Source organism: Crinia signifera, chromosome 11, assembly GCF_055691185.1.
Source record: "Crinia signifera chromosome 11, ASM5569118v1, whole genome shotgun sequence".
NCBI lineage: Eukaryota > Metazoa > Chordata > Amphibia > Anura > Myobatrachidae > Crinia > Crinia signifera.
This window is the reverse complement of record NC_139227.1, coordinates 15,981,804-16,001,916: the sequence shown is the minus strand read 5'-3', so window position 1 is coordinate 16,001,916 and position 20,113 is coordinate 15,981,804. Positions and strand designations below refer to the sequence as shown.

The window sequence follows — 20,113 nt, the reverse complement described above, 5'->3', positions numbered from 1 at the left end:
GAGAGCAGGGTCCGGGGGAGCGGCAGCGGCAGGCTGGGAGCAGGGACTGGTCCGAGGGAGCGGCAGGAGCAGGGACCGGTCCGGGGAAGTGGCAGGATATGTAATCGGCAGGCGGGGCCCGCAGATGCAAAGCAGAGACCAGGGGCGCAGCGGGAGAATAGAAAGAAATCCTGTTCAAAAGACCGGGCGGCCACTGATTGACTGAGCTCTCAGCCAATCAGCGGCCGCCCAGTCTTTTGAATAGGATGGTTTCTATTCTCCCGCTCGCCGCGGGGACCGGAGAGCAGAGTCCAGGTTAGCGGTAGCCGTGGGAGAATAGAAACCATCCTATTCAAAAGACTGGGTGACCGCTGATTGGCTTAAAGCTCAGTCAATCAGCGGCCGCCTGGACTTTTGAATAGTATTTCTTTCTATTTTCTCGCCGCGCCCCCGGTCTCTGCTTTGCATCTGCAGGCCCTGCCTACCGCTACATCTCCTGCCGCTCCCCCGGACCGGTCCCCGCTCTCAGCCTGCTCCTGCCGCTCTCCCGGACCGGTCCCCACTCCCATCCAATCCAATCGCATCCGATTTATCACATGTAAAAAATGGCACATCAACTGCCAAATCTTATCAAGCTCCCCCGGGAGCTGTCGGGTGAGCTCAGTGGAAGTCGGGCCATCTTGCCAGTAGAACAAGTCTAGAACTAATGTAACGGGGCGCTTAAGCCCTCCATCCACTCTGCAGACATACCTGAAGCTGGAATCCCAGGAATCTGATCTGTCCCTGGGCTCATTTTTCACTCTCTTCACTTCAGATAAATCTGATCCATTCTATGTAACCCCTGACAGCCTCGGATCACATGGCTCTTGGGTGCAGCACCAGATGGATCTGATACTCAGCCGCACATATGACCTGAGGGAGCTCAGATTTGCCCTTTTTTTCGTCAGATCCATCTGAATCTGATGTCAACAGACCAAATCTGACTAGTGGATGGGAGACAGTTGAATATCTAACAGTGCTGTCAAACTCATGGCCCTCCAGCTGTTGTGGAACTACACGTCCCAGCATGCCCTGCCACAGTTTTAGCAATCCATTATATAAAATCTGTGGCAGGGCATTCTGGGACATATAGTTCCGCAACAACTGGAGGGCCATGAGTTTGACACCACTGAATAAACTATGGGGATCCTCATGGTCTACAATCATTTATTTGCTGGGCAAAAATACCCGTGAACATGATTAATTGGAGCAATCACATACTCAGTGGCAGCCACATTGGGTATAGTTAGGCTTTATTACATATTCATCTCTACACCGTTTGGTAATATACATTTTCCTGCTGGCATGGTCCATGATCCGTAAATGCTGGAGGGAGACCTTATAGTGCCAGAACCCTCTTGTGCTTTACAGTAAGCACAACTGGGGGTGTTCACTGTGTGTTCTCTTGTCTCTACGACAACCATACATGTGCCCTACCGCCACATTCTTATGAGGGAGCCACACATGTCATAATCTATCTTGTTCTGGATTTACCATAGGGCAGTATTCAATGACATTTATCGGCCTGTGCAGCGAATCCTGTTTAGAACGCCTTGTTCCGGAGGGCTGGAGCCTTCACTGCCATCCCTCGCTGTCACACTATTCAGCCGCAGGGGCTCGCTGTCCCTGACGGCGATTCTCCGCCGCAGGGAGATGGAAGCCTTCCTGCCTGCCCCAGAATGTATGTGGGGGGAGGAGGGCTCCCCGGGACCCAGGCAGCACAAAATGCCCCCCAGGAGAGCTAGCAGGGGACCGGATAGGAGCCGCTAACACTGCTCCCGATCGTGCATATGTAATGATCGGGAGCAGTGAATATATGAATATGTAATGAGCGGCTCCCGGCCCCCTGCTGGCTGTTATGAGTAAATAAAAAATATTTTAATTAAATATATATTCATGTGCTGTAAGCAAATGAATAAAAATAGCATGCCCCTTCTCAGAATAAAATTCCTGATTTTTTTTTTACACCAAATTCTTTTTAAAAACCTTTATTTTAAAAGTTCACATTCCACTTCACCATGAAAAGATGGTGATTGCTACACGGTGACACACGGCAAAAATCACTTAGAAAGCAATTTGCCATCTCCGAATACACTCACGGCGAATCACATTGAAAAACCACAGCAAATTGCGGAGACTATCAGACGGCGAATTGTCCATCATTCACTGTTCGCAGATGGCGAAAAGTGCACGTTGAATAGGGTGATTTACTTTCTGACACAAAAAATCACCTTCCAACGTGAAAATAGCACAAATTTGCCGTGAAACAGGGCGAATTGGCCTCATTGAGTACTGCCCATAGTATTAAGTATGTTATTAATGTTTGTTTCTGCTGCTTACATTGCACGTTGTTGAATACAGACCGTTCTGCAGAACACCTGTACTGTGTATCACGAGGGCAGCACTTCACTTACTTGGCGTGTTCTTCGTTACCGTTGGTTATTGGCAGTCACAGATGTCCGATGTCCTTGTCAAATGCAGCAAATTCATCGGCTTATACACAATATTATTCTGTTTGCTTTTGTAGTTATGTGATTCACCTTTGGGACCTAAATCACGAAGGAACGTGGGAAGGTAAAGGGACGTACGTATATTACACAGACTTTGTGATGGAACTTGGTCATCTGTCTATGGATCTGATGCATCATATTCACATGCTGGTCAGTATAGTTCTCGTCTCCTATACTCTGTACAGCAGGCATGTCCAAACTGTGGCCCTCCAGCTGTGGGTGAAACTACAAGTCCCATCATGCCTTGCCACAGTGTTGCTATTGGGGAATGCTAAACCTATGGCGCGGCATGCTGGGATGTGTAGTTTCACCACAGCTGGAGGGCCACAGTTTGGCCATGCCTGACCTACAGTTATGTTTTTGTACTATGCTTCCCACTCTATGGACCTTATTCTAATTCATTCGGTCCCCCACATGTTCGCACGGGGGACTGATGCATTGCGTCTGCGCATGTGCAGACTCGGGAGGGTGGAAGCGGGTGCGGCTAACTACATGTTCGCCGTCCCGCTCGCACCTAGCAGTGGGGCGGTGGCGGGGGGCATAGCCCATGGGAACGCCCAGTGGGGGGGGGGGGGGGGGGGGCGGGCAGCTGGCATCAGCTGCCCGCCTGCTTTCCACACAGGGCACCCGCAGATCAGAGACTCCATAGAGGTGTCTCTGATCTGCGAGTGCCGGCCGTGCGAGGGATCGGCCCGTGCGAGGAGGGGTGGCTGGCACTGCAGGTGGCGGGCGGCGTTTGGTCCACACGAAATTCGCAGCGTTGCGTGCGGACCAGAATAAGGTCCCATGGCGCTGCGTCAATTTGTGGCAGCAAATCGTTATGGTTTTTATATTTAAAGGAACAAAAGACGTTCCTGTTGGAGAAGGCTTCTCCTTAATGAGGTTGTAAGACTCTGTAGCATCCATGTCTGTGCGGTCACTCACTCGCCCACACTGGTTTGTGGCTCACTGCCCAACATTTAATGCTCGTTCCCTAAAATAAAACCTGTGTTGATCAGGAATCTGTGGACCTTGCTCTCATCGCCTGTTCTCTCTTCCCTATTTCAGTTATTTGGGAATATTTGGTTGTCAATGGCAAGTCTGGTGATTTTCATGCAGCTCCGCCACCTTTTCCACGAACTACAGCGCAGACTCCGACGTCACAAGAATTATTTGCGGGTCGTCGGGAACATGGAGGCTCAGTGAGTGGTTCTGCTGTGTTCATACATTACAAAGTGACTGAATATTCTAGTGCTATAGAAGTAAATATATTTTATATACAGATGGAGCGGGACTTATCTATCCAGGGGATGGCGATGCCAGCCGCCATCCCCTGTCCCGCGCCATCTGTATGCCGGAAGGGGATGCGCGCGCACGAGGTGCACGCGCGTCCCCTTCCGACGGTGCTGCCGGCGGTCGCCCGGTGTCTACACCGGGTCCCCGCAGCCCCCTGAAGCGGGAGGCGGACAGGATTGCGTCCGCCTCGCTGCCCGGATACTGAGACGCGCGTGTGTGAGGGACGCATACGCGTCTCAGTCAGATGGAGCGCCGTGTTGCTGGTGATTCGCCAGCAACAATAAGACCCGCTCCATCTGTACACATAATTTTTAGCTATACAAAATATATCCTAATCAGTTCCAGTTGTGATGTTCCCCTGTCTCCTACACAGAATGGTGATAGCTGTCCCAATATTCATACAAATCTTGCAGCCTGTTGTGGTGATTTATTATTACCAGTTTCTTATATAGCGCACACATATTCCGCAGCGCTGTACAGAGAATATTTGAACATTCACATCAGTCCCTGCCCCAGTGGAGCTTACAATCTATATTCCCTACCACATGTACACGCACACACAGACATTCTTGGGTTAATTTTGTTGGGAGACAATTGAGCTACCAGTATGTTTTTGGATTGTGGGAGGAAACCGGAGCACCCGGAGGAAACCCACGCAAGCACGGGGAGAATATACAAACTCTGCACAGTTTAGTGGGAATTGAACCCATGACCTCAGTGCTGTGTGCAGTAATGCTAACCATTTTACCGCCCATGCTGCCCGGGATGCTGGCTGCATTAAAATAAGCATCGTCTTATCCAACAGAATACATTATTCCAATGTGTGTATGTAAATATGGTTTCGAAATAGTGCTTGTACCATGGGCCTGATTCAGGCTGCAATTTTCGCAGATGGACAAACCCATGCTGCACTGCATGTAGGGCAGATGTAACAGGTGCAGAGAGAGTTAGATTTGGGTGGGGTGTGTTCAAACATAAATTTAAATTGCAGTGTAAGTATAATGCAGCCAGTATTTACCCTGCACAAAAACAAAATACCCCCCCCCCCCCCAAATGTACCTCTCTCTGCACATCTTACTTCTGCCCCACCTGCAGCGCAGCAATGTTCATGTCTGCAAACATTGCAGCCTTGCTAACGGGTCCGATTCAGGCACTATATACACCGATCCAGAATAATTACTCACCCGAATCTTGCTTGTGCCGCTGTGTTCTTCCCATGCTGGTGTGCACCGCTGGGGGCCTGGTAACGTTATTTTCCCTTTACTAGCTTTGCTGTTGCCACTCCTGAGGAACTGGAAGCGAATAATGACGACTGCGCCATTTGCTGGGATTCTATGCAGGCCGCACGTAAGCTGCCCTGCGGGCACCTGTTCCACAAGTAGGTCTTATCATCTGTGTGGCTTCATGTGTAATTCTTGTGTGAATTAGGCCTAGATTTTTATCATTAAAATAACACAATAAACATCTAACAGGAGCCTAAGGAATTCAGTTCTTAATAAACTAGGTGATTCATCGCGCCCTACGGGCGCTCTTCACACCGTCGTAAGGGGCTGCGCCCCCTTAATTTGTGAACGTTTGTATATGAGAAATATGGTTAGAATTGTATGAAAGATGCCCTGTATTGCAACTTAGGTGTCCGCGAATCGCGGGAGGGGGGGTCGCGGAGGGTGCCGCGAATTGCAGGAGGGGGGGTCGCGGGGGGTGCCGCGAATTGCAGGAGGGGGGGGGGTTGTGGGGGGGTGGATGCTGCGAATCGCGGGAGGGGAGGGATTGCAGAGAATCGCGAGAGGTGGGTCGCGGGGTGGGTTGCCGCAAATCGCGGGAGGGGGGTTACGGGGGTGGGGGTTGCGGCGAATCATGGTAGGGGGGGTCGCGGGGGATGTGCCGTGAATCACGGGAGGGGGGGTCACGGGGTGGGGTGCCCAGAATCGCGGGGGGTTGTGTGTGTGCCGTGAATCGCGGGAGTGGGGGTTGCGGGGGGGTGTGACGCGAATCGCCACAAGAAAAAATCAACACAGAAAGGTCAACACATGTAAATGTTGACATAAGTGTGGCACTTCATTGGTGTCCATGTCGACACATGAGAATGAATATGAAAACATTCAAAAAATGAAAAAAAAAACCTTCAAAAACTCATGTCAACCTTTTTCATTGTCGACCATAGCCATGTCAGTGTTTTCCATGTGCAATTTAATTCTGGAGCTGCCGCGAATCACGGGGGGTGCCGCGAATTGCGGGAGGGGGGGTCGCGGGGTTGGGTGCCGCGAATCGCGGGAGGGCGGGGTTCACAGGGGTTCCGGTGGGGGGTTGCCGCGAATTGCGGGAGGTGGGGGGTCACGGGGGGTGCCGCGAATCGTGGGAGGGGGGTTTGCGGGGGGGTGGGACGCGAATCGCCTCAAGAAAAACTCAACACAGAAAGGTCAACACATGTAAATGTTGACATAACTGTGCCACTTCATTGGTGTCCATGTTGACACATGACAATGAATATGAAAACATTCAAAAAATGAAATAAATCTTCAAAAACTCATGTCAACCTTTTTCATTGTCGACCATAGCCGTGCCAGTGTTTTGCATGTGCCATTTAATCCTGGGGCTGCCGCGAATCGCGGGAGAGCGGGGTTCATGGGGGTTCCGGTGGGGGGTTGCCGCGAATTGCGGGAGGGGGGGGGTCGCGGGGGGGTGCCGGGGTGCCGCGAATCGCCGGAGGGGGGGTTGCGGGGGGTGTGACGCGAAACGCCACAAGAAAAAAATCAACACAGAAAGGTCAACACATGTAAATGTTGACATAAGTGTGGCACTTCATTGGTGTCCATGTCGAGACATGAGAATGAATATGAAAATATTCAAAAAATGACAAAAAAACTTCAAAAACTCATGTCAACCTTTTTCATTGTCGACCATAGCCATGTCAGTGTTTTCCATGTGCAATTTAATTCTGGAGCTGCCGCGAATCACGGGGGGGTGCCGCGAATTGCGGGAGGGGGGGTCGCGGGGGTGGGTGCCGCGAATCGCGGGAGGGCGGGGTTCCGGTGGGGGGTTGCCGCGATTTGCGGGAGGTGGGGGGTCACGGGGGGTGCCGCGAATCGCGGGAGGGGGGGTTGCGGGGGGTGTGACGCGAATCGCCACAAGAAAAAATCAACACAGAAAGGTCAACACATGTAAATGTTGACATAAGTGTGCCACTTCATTGGTGTCCATGTCGACACATGACAATGAATATGAAAAAATTAAAAAAATTAAAAATAAATCTTCAAAAACTCATGTCAACCTTTTTCATAGCCATGTCAGTGTTTTGCATGTGCCATTTAATCCTGGGGCTGCTGCGAATTGCGGGGGGGGGGGGGGGGTGTGTGCCGCGAATCGCGGGAGGGGGGTCGCAGGGGGGGTGCCGCCAATCGTGCAAGGGGGGGTCGCGGGGGGGTCCTTTTTGCCGCGAATTGCGGGAGGGAGGTCGCGGGGGGGTGTTTTTTCCGCGAATCGGGGGGGGGGGGTCAGGGGGGAGGGTTTACAGCGATTCGCGGGAGGGGGGGGGGGTCGCGGGGTGGTGGTTATGCCGCGAATTGCGGGAGGGGTCGTGGGGGGGTTCTTTTTGCAGCGAATCGCGGGAGGGGGGGTCGCGGGGGTGTTTTTGCTGCGAATCGCGGTAGGGGGGGTCGCGGGGGAGCGGGTATTTTTGCCGCAAATCGCGGGAGGGGGGGGGCGCGCGGGGAGGGGGGGGGGGTTTGCCGCAAATCGCGGGAGGGGGGCGCTCACCTGGTGGCTAGGGAGTAGCAGTGCTGGGCAACATGGGAAGGCAGTGGGTGTCTGGCACTGTCTGTGGGCTCACTGGGCTGGTTCTCTGTCACATACCTCCCAACATGACCCTCTCCAGGAGGGACACAATGCTCTGTTTCTAGACTTCCCCTTAATGTATGATTGCCATCACCTGTTTTAAACAGGTTAATTTCTCAGAAAGGTGTTCAGCACAGATGAAGGCAATCACACATTAAGAGGAAAGTCCAGGAACAGAGCGTTATAGACACAGACACCCACTTTGAGTGACAGATGTAGCCAAATATATAGGAGATTATAACCTAAGGGGTTTTTCATTCCTAGGGAGTCCTTGTGGGTAAAGGTGGGAATACAGTAGAGTCCTATCGGCGTGATTTGCTGTATTGGAAAGGCTAATTGGGAAAATGCCTAATGTGTACTCACTGTTGCACGTCCTGCGAGTCGCATTCAAAATTTTCAGGTTGACCTTGATGCACAGCCCAACTGTAACATATTGCATGTGGCCCGTAGCATATTCATGAAGGACGGAACCAAGATCGTTCTGTCTTTTAAATTAAATTCTTCTGGTATGTACTGGCAGTTGCACATGGTTGGGGCGAAGGGAATTTGGCCCGATTATTGGCTGTCATTCATTTGTGTACCCACCCCAAGGCCGCCATGCCTCGGATGAGGTCTCTTGCAATTGTTCTCCCTTTCAATACGTTGTGCAGTACAACTTTCGTTGAGCTGGCTGGGAATGTACACCATGGGGTAGGTATTGTAAAGCTTTTAAAACCGATGAGGTGGTGTTTCCCATAGCAACCAATCAGAAAATATCTCCCATTTTCTAGAATGCCGCGTAGAGCATTACAGCTAGAAGCCTTGACTGAAGCTGGTATCCTGATAGTTAGATATGCACATTTTAGTTATCTAAGCCAGTGGTCAAAGTGGACATTTTAAAGTGAGAGTATGAAAATATTGGGAAGGCTTTACTTAGGAAGGAGCAAGGCCTAAGCCCTCCTAATATTGCCATGCCCCCACTTTAAAATAATGATACAGTGACCTGGGCCTAATGTTAATTGTCACAGGTTCTCTGTACTCCTAACATGCACCACAGACCTGAGACCTGACTGTATCCACAGGGTTAGTGCCCGACATCCCTGATGGTCTGGAGAAGGCGGGGGTGTTGGATAAGAGATGGTAGCCGAAGTTGCCTACTACAGCACTGGGAGACCATGACGATTTGTGTATCTCTTCTCCTTTCCACCGCTGTGGCACTGAGCACTCCCCAGCTTCTTGCTTTGGTCATTGGTCTGTCTAGACCAGTGGTGTACTTCTTTTCTTTCATCCACCAGGGCTTTGTTGTTGGGTGGCTCTTCCTTCCTTTTTACTATCTGGAGGTCTTCGTTCCCCACTTTTTGTTACTTACCCCTCAAAGCAAGAACCCCTGTTCCACTACTGCGCACTACCTCACAACAGATGGCGGTGGCACCCTCCTCAGTTTGGTGCTAAAGCTGCATACCCTACCGGCCCTGCTCCTTGGCGACATCTTTAATTTAGCACTAGCTGACAGACCGGCAGCCAATCAAAGGTATCTTCCCCTGATTTTGCTGCCAGCCTGCGAGTCCTGATTAGGCACATGGCCAGCGCCAAACTCAAAATGACGATGGCCTTCCTTGCCTAGCCCCCCCCCCAGGTTGTTGCCGGGTCAAGGTGGAATGTGAAAGCACCAAAACTTATAACCTGGGACTACCAACCTTGGCAATTCAATCTGGGTTATAAGAAGGGTTAAACCCGGGTCGCCCTGTGTATAATGGGAAACCCGGGTTTAATGTAAAAGTACCGAACCCGGGATTGAGATCCCAGGTCCGACCTGGCATACGGATGGGAAAGCAGTGTGAGTTTACCAATACATGCTTCAATACACTGTTGTAAAAAGGGAAATGTTCATAAAAAGACCAATACGTTTTCCTTTATTATTGTAATATAGTAAGAGATGGCTGAAAAAATATTTTTGAAGTTGGCCTCGGAGTACTTTGAGCCATAAATTACCCATATAATCAATCATCCGATTGGATGTTGGCCAGTTTGATTCATGACTTTATAATCCCAGATTCCAAGATGTTTTAAATCCCCTAACTTGCGGAATCCAGTCTTTTTTTGGGGGGTCAGAATCGGCAAATTGAGGAATTCCAACATGTTTGGAATTTGCCAGTCGTTGGACACAATCATTGACCATATGTAGGATGTTGCAGATAGATTGTTGATGTATGGGGTGCATCTAAGAGTCAGCCGCTCACAGATATACAAGTGTTGTTCTATCACATTAATCAACATGGTCTCTTGGTGTATCCTAGCTGCATTGCGTTGTGACTAAGATGCGGGGTTATTTTTTTTTGGGGGGGGGGGGGAGACTCCTGTGGTGCGCCAAGAGCGGCTGGTCTGCAGCAAAGACGTATGAGGACATATCTGTATATGGACTTCTGAGATCTACATTTAATGTTGACCATTATACTGTTGTCCTTCGCCCTCTCCTCAGCTCGTGCCTCCGCTCTTGGTTGGAGCAAGACACGTCCTGTCCAACCTGCAGAATGTCTCTCAATATGGCAGATGGCATCAGGCCTCGTGGGGAGCAACAAAGAGAGAACATTGAGCAGAATATTATCCCGCTAACCGTGACAGAGGGACGACCCCGGCTCAATCACCACAATCACTTTTTCCATTTTGATGGTAAGAACCATACCGCTAGCCTCCAGGTGACGGCGTACATCTTTACGAGGATGACCTAGCTTGTGTGTATGTGTAGTAAGTGTGTGGGGGAGGGTAGTGAATGTTCTCTGAATGCAGATCTCATTAGTGTGCGGCTTTTCTTATAGGTTCCAGGTTTGCCAGTTGGCTGCCAAGTTTCTCAGTGGAAGTGATGCATACAACAAACCTGCTAGGAATTGCACAAGCCAGTAACTCGCAGCTGAATGCCATGGTAAATACACCACTGCTACAGTCTTATCTCTTCCTCTCAGACAGGACAGCTCGCTAGGCGGCCATCCGCACAGGCATTATTACATCCCAGCTGTTTGTTGAATGACAGGTGGTGTCACATGTTTCAGGGAGGGATCTCTGACCTTAAAAAAAGGGGCTATAAGCCTTCTGTACACTTTGTACATCACTATGTCCACCCATCATTAAATAAACTAGCTTACATATATACATATACAGTCACAATTGTCCATAGAAGTAGCTCTTTATAATATATATATATATATATATATATATATATATATATATATATATATATATATATATATATATATATATATATATCCTTATTTCACACACTCCGGTTTTGACATGGCGACAAAAAGCCGGGCAACCTTAGTATGTTTTCTTGCCTTTTACATGCACCGTAGTGTAGCCGGATGGGCAGCCGGCCTTTTCAGTGGATAGATCCGGCGGACGGCCTGTGTGAAAGGACCCGTAAGCTCTCACTGTGAATTAGAATCCCGGCGTGGCTTCAGGCCGTCCGGGAGAAACGGCCTGTATGAAATAGCCCTGGAATAGTATTTGTGACTCTGCGTGTTGCTGATCATGTTAGGGCTATTTCACACGCTCCGGCGAAACCCCACAAGGCCAAAAACCATGCCGCACACAGTAGGCTCGGCCGCCCGGTTGCAGCCGGATCCCACCACTGGGCTGTGACCATCCCCACCATTGAAAACTTCTGAGTGCGGCACGGCTTCTTGGGTTTCGCCGCCCGGCAGGAGCCGGAGCGTGTGAAACAGCCCTTACATGGTTGAGGCATTTAATGATGACCATGGAGGACATAGCTCCCATGTATCTTATGTTACAGACTTGTGCACTGCAAGTGGGTATGGGTCATTGGACCACAGAAGGTCAACACATAAAAAAAGGTCCACATGTCTAAATTTGACAGGGTCCAAAGGTTGACGCAAGCATTAGGTCGACAATGGGGAGGTCGACAGGGTCGACATGTGTTTTTCACTCTTTTTTTTGGGGGGGGTTCCGAATGTCAACATGGTTGACATGCACACCGTATCGGTGCACTGCGTCCCCCCTCATAGCTCGCCATGCTTCGGGCACGATGCCCCGCCATGCTCGGCACACTATTCTATCTCCCTACACGCCCTAGCGGATGGTAGAACCTGAAATACCGCATGTCAACTCAAATAAGGTGACAAACTCATGTCAACCTTCCCGTTGTCGACTTAATGCTTGTGTCAACCTTTTGATCATGTCGACATTAGACATGTTGACATTTTCCTGTGTCGGCCTAAGCCCTGTCGACTTTAAGTGGACCTTAATAGTGTCGACCTAACGAGGAAGCTGTAAGTGGTTGGGAAGTCATAGTATAACCGGCTACATGCTGAACGTGCGGCCTAGAACCTGAGACGTCAGTAAATCTCCTCCGTGCGCTGCCAACATCTGACGATCTGTATTGTGTCCACAGGCCCGACAAGTTCTAGACATGTTCCCACAAGTCCCATATCACCTAGTATTACAGGACCTGCAGCTCACACGCTCTGTGGAGATTACAACTGATAACATTTTAGAAGGACGTATCCAAGTACCTTTTCCCACGCAGGTCAGTGCATTGACAAGGGGTGACCTTCCGTTGGTTAAAGACCTGATTTATATGGAATTTCTGATTGCAGTTATTATATTATTATACTGCTAATAAAGATGCACGATCACAGTCCGAGATGGGAGTTCTCACAGTTGTTGCCTGAAAGTAATTCAAGCATGTACATGTGCACTTTCCAGAGGCCTGACGACCCCAGACCTGCTTCGGAGGATTCTCCAGATGGCAGCGAGCAGGAAGAGAGTAATACCTTTGTGCAGGTAAGTGCGCTGTAGGTAAGCTCGTCAGTGGTGATTACAAGCCTTCCTATTGTCTAGGTTGAGATAAAATCCGCTGCAGGCTGACTTATGTAGGGTACACACCAGATCTATTTTGATACTATCTCGACCGATTGGATGTAAATTGGGCATGTTTTGGGCCATCTCCGATCCGATTCCGATCTGATGCGCAGCACCGAGGGTCGTTTGGTCGTTTTTCAGAACCTACCTGCAGGAGGTAGGATCAGAAAACGACCATTCAACTGGGTACAGGTCGCGATCGGATCGGAATCAGACTGTATGCGGGTCGTACGACCTGCTGACGGTCTGCATCGTTCTGGTGTGTACCCAGCATTACATGTATTTCTGTCTACACTTGGAAGACAAAGAGAAAGACAAAATAGACAGCGCTGCGGGACTATATTTAAAACATAAAATAAATTTTATTTATACAACACCTTAAACTTCATATAAAAATTCTGGTCATATATGACACAATATCACCGGCCGGTGTTAGGTAAAAAATTTATTTCATATCACTCTCCTTCTGACACCCAATGGTTAATTAATTTCAAGTGATTCTCCACACTTGAGCAAAAAAAGTCCGTTCTCACAGTCCTTTAGTGCAATCGGAACTGGGTTAGTAAATATAGTAAAACTTGATACAGGCAACAACTTCCTGCTCCTCAGAACTCGTGCAATTACAGTTAGTAGTATAGCAGGTAATCAGCTGTTTTTGGCTGAAGCTTTGGTTAGTATGTTTAGTAGCAGAAGGGTTAAGGATGCACGCGGTGCAGATCATTAGCAGTAAGCATATACTTGCTTTTTTAAAGCTTGGTGGCACAGTCCCTTCCGGCTACCAGGAGCGGGTCCCCGGCTGCTAGCGCTTCCCAAATAATGCAGCCTTCTCTGGGACTCCTCAGCTCCGGTTTCTGGGTCTCCGGCCGTGATCCGTCTGTGCGTGATGACGTAACTGATGACGCGTTTCTCCGCCTTGTCAAGTAATCGGCGGCTTCCTCAGATAGTTTACGCTACGTCTAGCCTTGCTTTTTATCTTCTGATAGCTCCTCCTATTGGGTGTATACTTATAACGTATGTCCGGCTTTTTTTGTATTTTGTAGATAAAGCTCTGTTTGTGTTATTGCTGGCTTTCAACCAAGCCTCGTTTTCAGACTATTAGCTTCCTGGATACCAGGATAGTTGTACAAATAGCCAGACCTCGTTTTAAACCCCATTGGTGTCATATAAAAAACGCACATTATAAAAAATTATATATATATAGAAAAAATTTTTTTTAATCAATATAAAAAACTTCATATATAGACCTATTTTAATAATAATATAGATAAATCAAATGTCGCCACTTTCTTATTAATAATAAACATTACAAGAGGATTAAAGAATAAAAAATAAAAATAAATAAATAAATAAATGCATGAGAGAATCTATCAATATACATAATTACATATAAATATATATTAGAAGCAGAAATAGGTATAAAAATAAAAATTAAAATAAAAAATAATAAATAAGTACATATATATATATATAAATAAAAAATAAAAAATAAAAAATAATAATAATAATAATAATCAACTTAAACCTAATAATAATGAAAAATAAATAATAATAAAAATAATGATAAATACATACATAAATAAAAATGAATATATAAATAGTCAAAATATTTTGAATCAAAAAATCCATATGAATACACTAAAGTAAATTATAATCCTATTTCCTAATAAGTCTCATTAGGTTAGATAGTAGAAATATAGAGATAAGAATACAAATAATTCCTATTTATCGGGAATACCACACTTTAATTCTATACCCATACAGACAACAATCTGATGGGTCTATCATTCGTACAATAATAAAGAATAAGATATAGCCAGAAACTCTCTCTATGTATATCAATATATACCAGTCTATATCTTCGGACTGTAGTATATATACATATATATTGAATTCTGAGACCGAAAGAGATTTCACTATATATGTCTCTTTGATATAGCTTCGTCTCCTCTATCATGAGAGGGGGAGGGAAAAGAACTTGTTTGATGTTAATGTCTATACGTGATTGTTATATTGATCCAAATTTCAGGGTTATTGCGCTCAGTACATTTCTTTTTTACACTTGGAAGAATATGAGTAATTATCAGAAGCATTTGGAGTAATAACTGCACCGATTACATTTTATTTAACAATCCAAGACTGTAATTTGGATCTTAGAAATGTGGACTTTTGCCTTCAGTGTTTCTGTACCAAACAGACTAATGCTGGGTACACACCAGGACGACAGGGTCCGATCCAATTCCGACCAATTGGATGTAGATTGTGTGGTGATTGGGCCCTTTTCTGTCCTGGTGTGGACCGATACTGATCCGATGCGCGGTCCCGCAGGTCGGTCGGTCGTTATTCAGATCCTACCTGCATGTAGGATCTGAAGAACGACCATACAGCCGGGTGCGGGTCGCCATCGGATCGGACCCGCTCACAGTGCACATCGTGACTGGGTAGTGCCCCCCCGCATCATCGTGAGCGGGTCTGAAGAAACACTGACGACCCGCTCACAATGTGCATCGTGAGCGGGTCGTCGTGGTGTGTATCCCACATTATACACAGAATTATTGCGAGGTTACCTTGCTAACACTTTCTTTACCCATTACACGTTGTACTTGGCCTAGAAGTAATCTGTTCTCTAACAGCGGCCTGCTGACCAGCAACCCTTGCGTCTCACCTGCGTGCGGAGGGGGAAAGACGAGTGGAAGTTACATTTATTTTTTTAAATAAGATTTTGGGGGGTTTTCAATCTAGGAGCACAGCTGTCAATCCCTGACGACAGCCGCGATCCTGGCCCGTTTGCGCTCAGCCCGACAGCTGAACGACAGGCAGGATTCAATGTCTCACCTGCCGATCGGCACAAAGGGCGAAAACGGGCGTGGGATGGTGATCTGCGGGTGAGATTTACGACAATCCATGGCTGTTATCGGCAGAACGGGCCCGACAGCTTCTAAAGTCGGGCCCGTTCTGCCGTGGTCCCTCTTCAAGACTGTCGGTAAGGACAGCATTGACTAGGGACCTGCCATTATTTCACCCGTCGGAAATAGCGGTGGCACATTGAATGCCTCTCTTTATTGAAAAGTTCAAAACACTATAATATAATGTATTGCACATGTATGACCGTTACAGCACAGATCTCCAATCTCTGTCTTCCCAGCTCCCTCTCTCCATATCCATCAAGTGTCCCAGCAAAAATAGCTTTTGCTTTCTGTTATGACATCTCTTAGCACACAACTGTGAAACTGAGTCCGCCGAGTGGCCAGTGGCGGTACTTCACCACATAGCGTACTGATTACAGCTTTCATGTATAACTGTGTATGTCTCTTCTTTTCCTGACTTCTGGCTCTTTAATGTCCTGTCTCAGACTGAGCGGGTTCCATTGGATCTGACGCCAAATGTGGAGGAATACGGAGACTTCAGTGAAGTGGAACCACAGCCCGTGGAGGTAGATGACTTTGAGGCCAGAGGCAGTCGGTTTTCCAAATCTGCAGAAGAAAGACAACGAATGCTTGTGCAGAGGAAGGAGGACATGGTGCAGCTGGCTAGAAGGTGAGGGAAGAACCAGGAGATAACTTGCTCACCTGTTTCACCAATAGAATGCAAGATATGGATGCAAAGGTTTTATATATAGGTAGTGAAAGACAGGCAGTTGTGATGGTGAGTGGGCTCATGGAAAACCTAAGCCATCTGTATTTTTGTTTGTGTTTTTGGGACAACACATTCAATTCTAAAGGTGGCCATAGATTTAAACGATTTGGGCCTTTTTCACCCGATTCTGACGGATCGTGCTGAGAAATGGGGTGAAATGTGCCTTACCTCTGATTCCGATCCGGAGATCGCAAGTGCTGCACATAAGATTTCTGCGATCCGGCAGCACTTGCTGGGGGTCACATCTGATACATCATATGCAAGGCTGCATGCGGTACCTCAGATAAGTGTAGGCCTTTTAAAGTGGCTGTAGCAAATATTTTTGATTTATGGCATCGAATTCTCACGATTGCATTCCAGTTTTTAATGCAGGAATGGTTGGCAGTATTTAACCCTTTGAGTGCCATGCGATATTGTCTAAATTGATGTGACAATTACCAAGCAAACATTTTTAGTCCTCATAATGACCTGTAATGTTACCGTATATAGGAAATAAAGAATGTTTTGTACAAAAAGATTATATTTGAATTTATATAACAAATGTGAGCGACGCTGGCGTTTTGGCGGATATTTTGCACATCTCTCACAGATGTTGGCACTCAAAGGGGTTAAACGATGCTGGTACAGCTTGTATAGGACTCTCTCCTATGATCATTGGGGCTCCTATGGGGAATTTTACGTGTGCATGTTGATCTTTTGGTGTTGAAATATTTACTTTGAACCTCAACACCGTCTATACCAGGAGTAGCCAACTCCAGTCCCTCCAGTCCTCGAGAGCTACGAACAGTTCATGTTTTCCAGATCACCTAGCTGCTGCACAGGTGCACTCATTACTCACTGGCAAATTACAAAAGATCCACAGGGGGAGATAATTACTTCACTTGTGAATCTGTGAGGAGACCTAGAAAACGTGAACTGTTGGTAGCTCTCTAGGACTGGAGTTGGCTACCACTGCTGGTCTACACTTTAATCCGTGTTCGGTCAAATGTAATCCATAGAGATGCTAACAGCACCACCTTGTGGTGAAGTCATAGTTTTAATGTTTGTTTGACATTCCAATACAATTATTTTTGAGAAATCTTTTTCAATATTCTATTAAATGCCTGGTTTTTCTTTTTATTCTCAGTCTTTCTGTAGATTTGTGCTAGGCCAGATGGGTGCACAGAGCCATTAAAATGTATTTATTGGGGAGGAGGGTTTTGGCTTTCTGTCAACTCGTGTACCAGAGACGCCCACCCCTCATATGAAAGGAGCTTTCATAGTCCTCTGTGAGAAAACAGAAAGAATTGGAGCTTCAGACACCTGCTGACTGTGCTGCACAGTTTCAGAGCTCTTCAACGGCTCAAGAGGAAACATTAGGGCAGCCATGTCCAAACTGTGGCCCTCCAGCTGTTGTGAAACTACACATCCCAGCATGCCTTGCCACAGTTTTAGCATTTCCTAATAGCAAAACTGTGGCAAGGCATGATGGGACTTGAAGTTTCACAAAACAAAACATTAGACACCATGATTAAACTGAAAGTAACCCCCCTGCGGAGCATTGCATACTCCATATAATTAACCAGGTTTTACTCTTCACATAGTCCTCACAACATACAATATAACCTGCCGTTTCTAGGCAGGTTACCTCTTGTGAAAACTACATGGGGAAGGTGTCTCTCCATTTTTGGACCGTGTGACTTAGTTCTTGTGTATTTTATTTCTGCTGCTGTTTACCTGCCTGAGGATACAGAGGAGGCTGTGTGTGTGGGAGTGGTGGAATATTGTACAGGATTGCTGCTAATACCATGGTAGGAGGGTTACGCGCATCTTGCTGACATACTTCATTTGATAACTATTTTATTTTATCATCCAGGTGGGCAACACTGCGACCGTCAGGGTATAGATGGGTCACAGGGACCCTGGTAGATCTAGTGATGAAGCCAGAAGCAGTTTTGCTAGATACAGGGGACGCCGTTGTCCCTAAGATATATTTTTGAACTACAGTTTGAGTATCCCTTATCCGTACATCCAAAAAACAGTATTTAAAAAACTGTGGTTTTTCAGAATATTTCGGGGGGGTTTTTGTTTGTTTTTTGTTGGGGGGGGGGGGGGGGGGGTTGTTGTGTGTGTCGTCCAAAAAACTGAAAAATCCCTTATCCAAAATGCTTTCAGAAAAGGGATACTCAACCTGTATCAAAGAGAGCCTGTTATATGATAAGTGGACTGTATTATCTAACGGGCTTATTATTTTTGTTCCTACAGACGCTATTTGAATGAAACATCAGACGAAGACCTGTCTACGTATTCAGACGATCGGCTGTCTTCTACGGACTCTGCAAACATCCGCAGGCGCACTCTGGCAGCCGCTGCCGAACGCAGAATTCAGTTGCAGCAGCCACCTCAATAACGGCCAGAGCACTTGCATCACCTCGCCTCGCTCCTTGTGCACAAGAGACTCCTACTGGCCCAGCACTTTGCACGCCAGCTGCCCCAGCGACAGACAGAGTCCGCTTTTGTCATTTCCGTTTCTCCTGGCAGGCCTTTGTTCTTTAGAAGAAGCGAAACTGCTTCTAGGCTCTGATGCAATCTATGCGTATTAGACACTGACTCCTCTTTCCCGGAGGCTAACAACTATTCTGCCTTCTCAAGAGAGGAATACAGATGGGGGCGCCTTGTCAGTATTTAGACGGAGGAAGACGCCTCTGGTGACTCTAGATATTAAAAGCAAAATACATACTAAACACTCATCCTCTTTTTATGTATTTCTTGAGCAGCAACTAACATTTCCGATAGTGCTCACAAACACGGACCATATTATACCCATGGCCATCCAGTAATGGTGGCGGATTGTTTACAGATCTTGCAAATTAAATGCGTTTATTAACCTTCAGTTGTCACGTCCGGCTTTCCGAAGAACAGACAGACTTGCTCATCTGTCAGATGCCGAATAGGAGCGATGCAACTCCGCTAGGTTATAATGAAGACTCGTTTGATTTCCTGCCACACTAATATTATGTCTACAAGTATTTAGGGTGTTCCTGTGCTATAGGACAGGCTGTAAAGAATGGCTAGTACTGGGGAGGGGTGGCTCGGATGTAGTGATGGGAAAGCGATTACAGGTAAGTAGATAACGAGCAGGAGGTTTGGGTGCAATGCAGCTTCTATGGTGCTTGGTCCTGCATAAAGAAGTTCTTCTGTTGCCAAAGGATCAGTGTTATACGGCTTGGCATGGCCTGGTTCCAATACTACAGACTGCCATGGCCACAGAAGTTCTTTTAGTAAATTCTCATTTTTCCATCTCCCGCTTTGTCGCTTGTACGACATTATTCATTTATGTGACCCCTAACCTGAGGGCAAACTCCCGTTTCCTGTGAACCTCGGCTGCAGGATAGATCAGGCCAGCATCTCCTCAGTTGACCTTCAGACATCAGTCCTCTGTACATCCCACTGTGCGACCGAGCAGATCATCCCATGCGTTATACCGTGTAAGAATGCTGGGGGAGGCCTGAGTCTTGCAACTAGGAAACCTTTTGTTTTAATGCTGCGCAGGGTAATTACGCCCTTGTGACCTGACTAATGCAAATGCTGGATTTTATTCTGAAAGAAATAAAAATAAAATAAAACTTTTTATCCGTGTTAAGCTTTTCCCGTTTGTGACGGCCGTTCTGTGACACTATGCAGCCTATCACTTTGATTTGACATATGCGTTCTATATTTTACTACTGGATGAATTGCCATTATGCTATAAATGATATATATACATCCTCCTCACGGAGTAAAATATTGGTACAGGTTGAGTTTCCATTATCTGGATATCCCAAACCCAAAAATATTTAAACTGTAAGTTTTCAGAATATTTTGGGATCCCCTCCCCCCGCACCTTTTTTTCATGTTCTTCTCGCCCCCCCCCCCATTGTCCACTACGGCCATCAGATTTGTCCCTGGTTGGGCTTTGCGGATGTGTAAGCCCCGGGAGCGAACGCCTCCAGTGAGTTTCGCACTCTCCT

General features: G+C 47.1%; 1 protein-coding gene across 2 annotated transcripts in view; it reads left to right on the top strand.

Moving 5' to 3' along the window:
* Positions 1-19,746, top strand: part of AMFR (autocrine motility factor receptor) — a 45,825-nt gene extending 26,079 nt beyond the window's left edge. Inside the window, exons 6-14 of one of the 2 annotated variants that reach the window (XM_083165274.1) lie at positions 2,546-2,678; positions 3,576-3,709; positions 5,071-5,181; positions 10,096-10,286; positions 10,433-10,536; positions 12,022-12,156; positions 12,336-12,413; positions 15,841-16,025; positions 18,369-19,746. In XM_083165274.1, the coding sequence (XP_083021400.1) occupies positions 2,546-2,678; positions 3,576-3,709; positions 5,071-5,181; positions 10,096-10,286; positions 10,433-10,536; positions 12,022-12,156; positions 12,336-12,413; positions 15,841-16,025; positions 18,369-18,513 (1,216 nt within the window). In that variant the 3' untranslated portion in view covers positions 18,514-19,746. The remainder of the gene's footprint in view (positions 1-2,545; positions 2,679-3,575; positions 3,710-5,070; positions 5,182-10,095; positions 10,287-10,432; positions 10,537-12,021; positions 12,157-12,335; positions 12,414-15,840; positions 16,026-18,368) is intronic. The other variant, XM_083165275.1, reaches the window with a different exon arrangement.
* Positions 19,747-20,113: the final 367 nt, after the last annotated feature.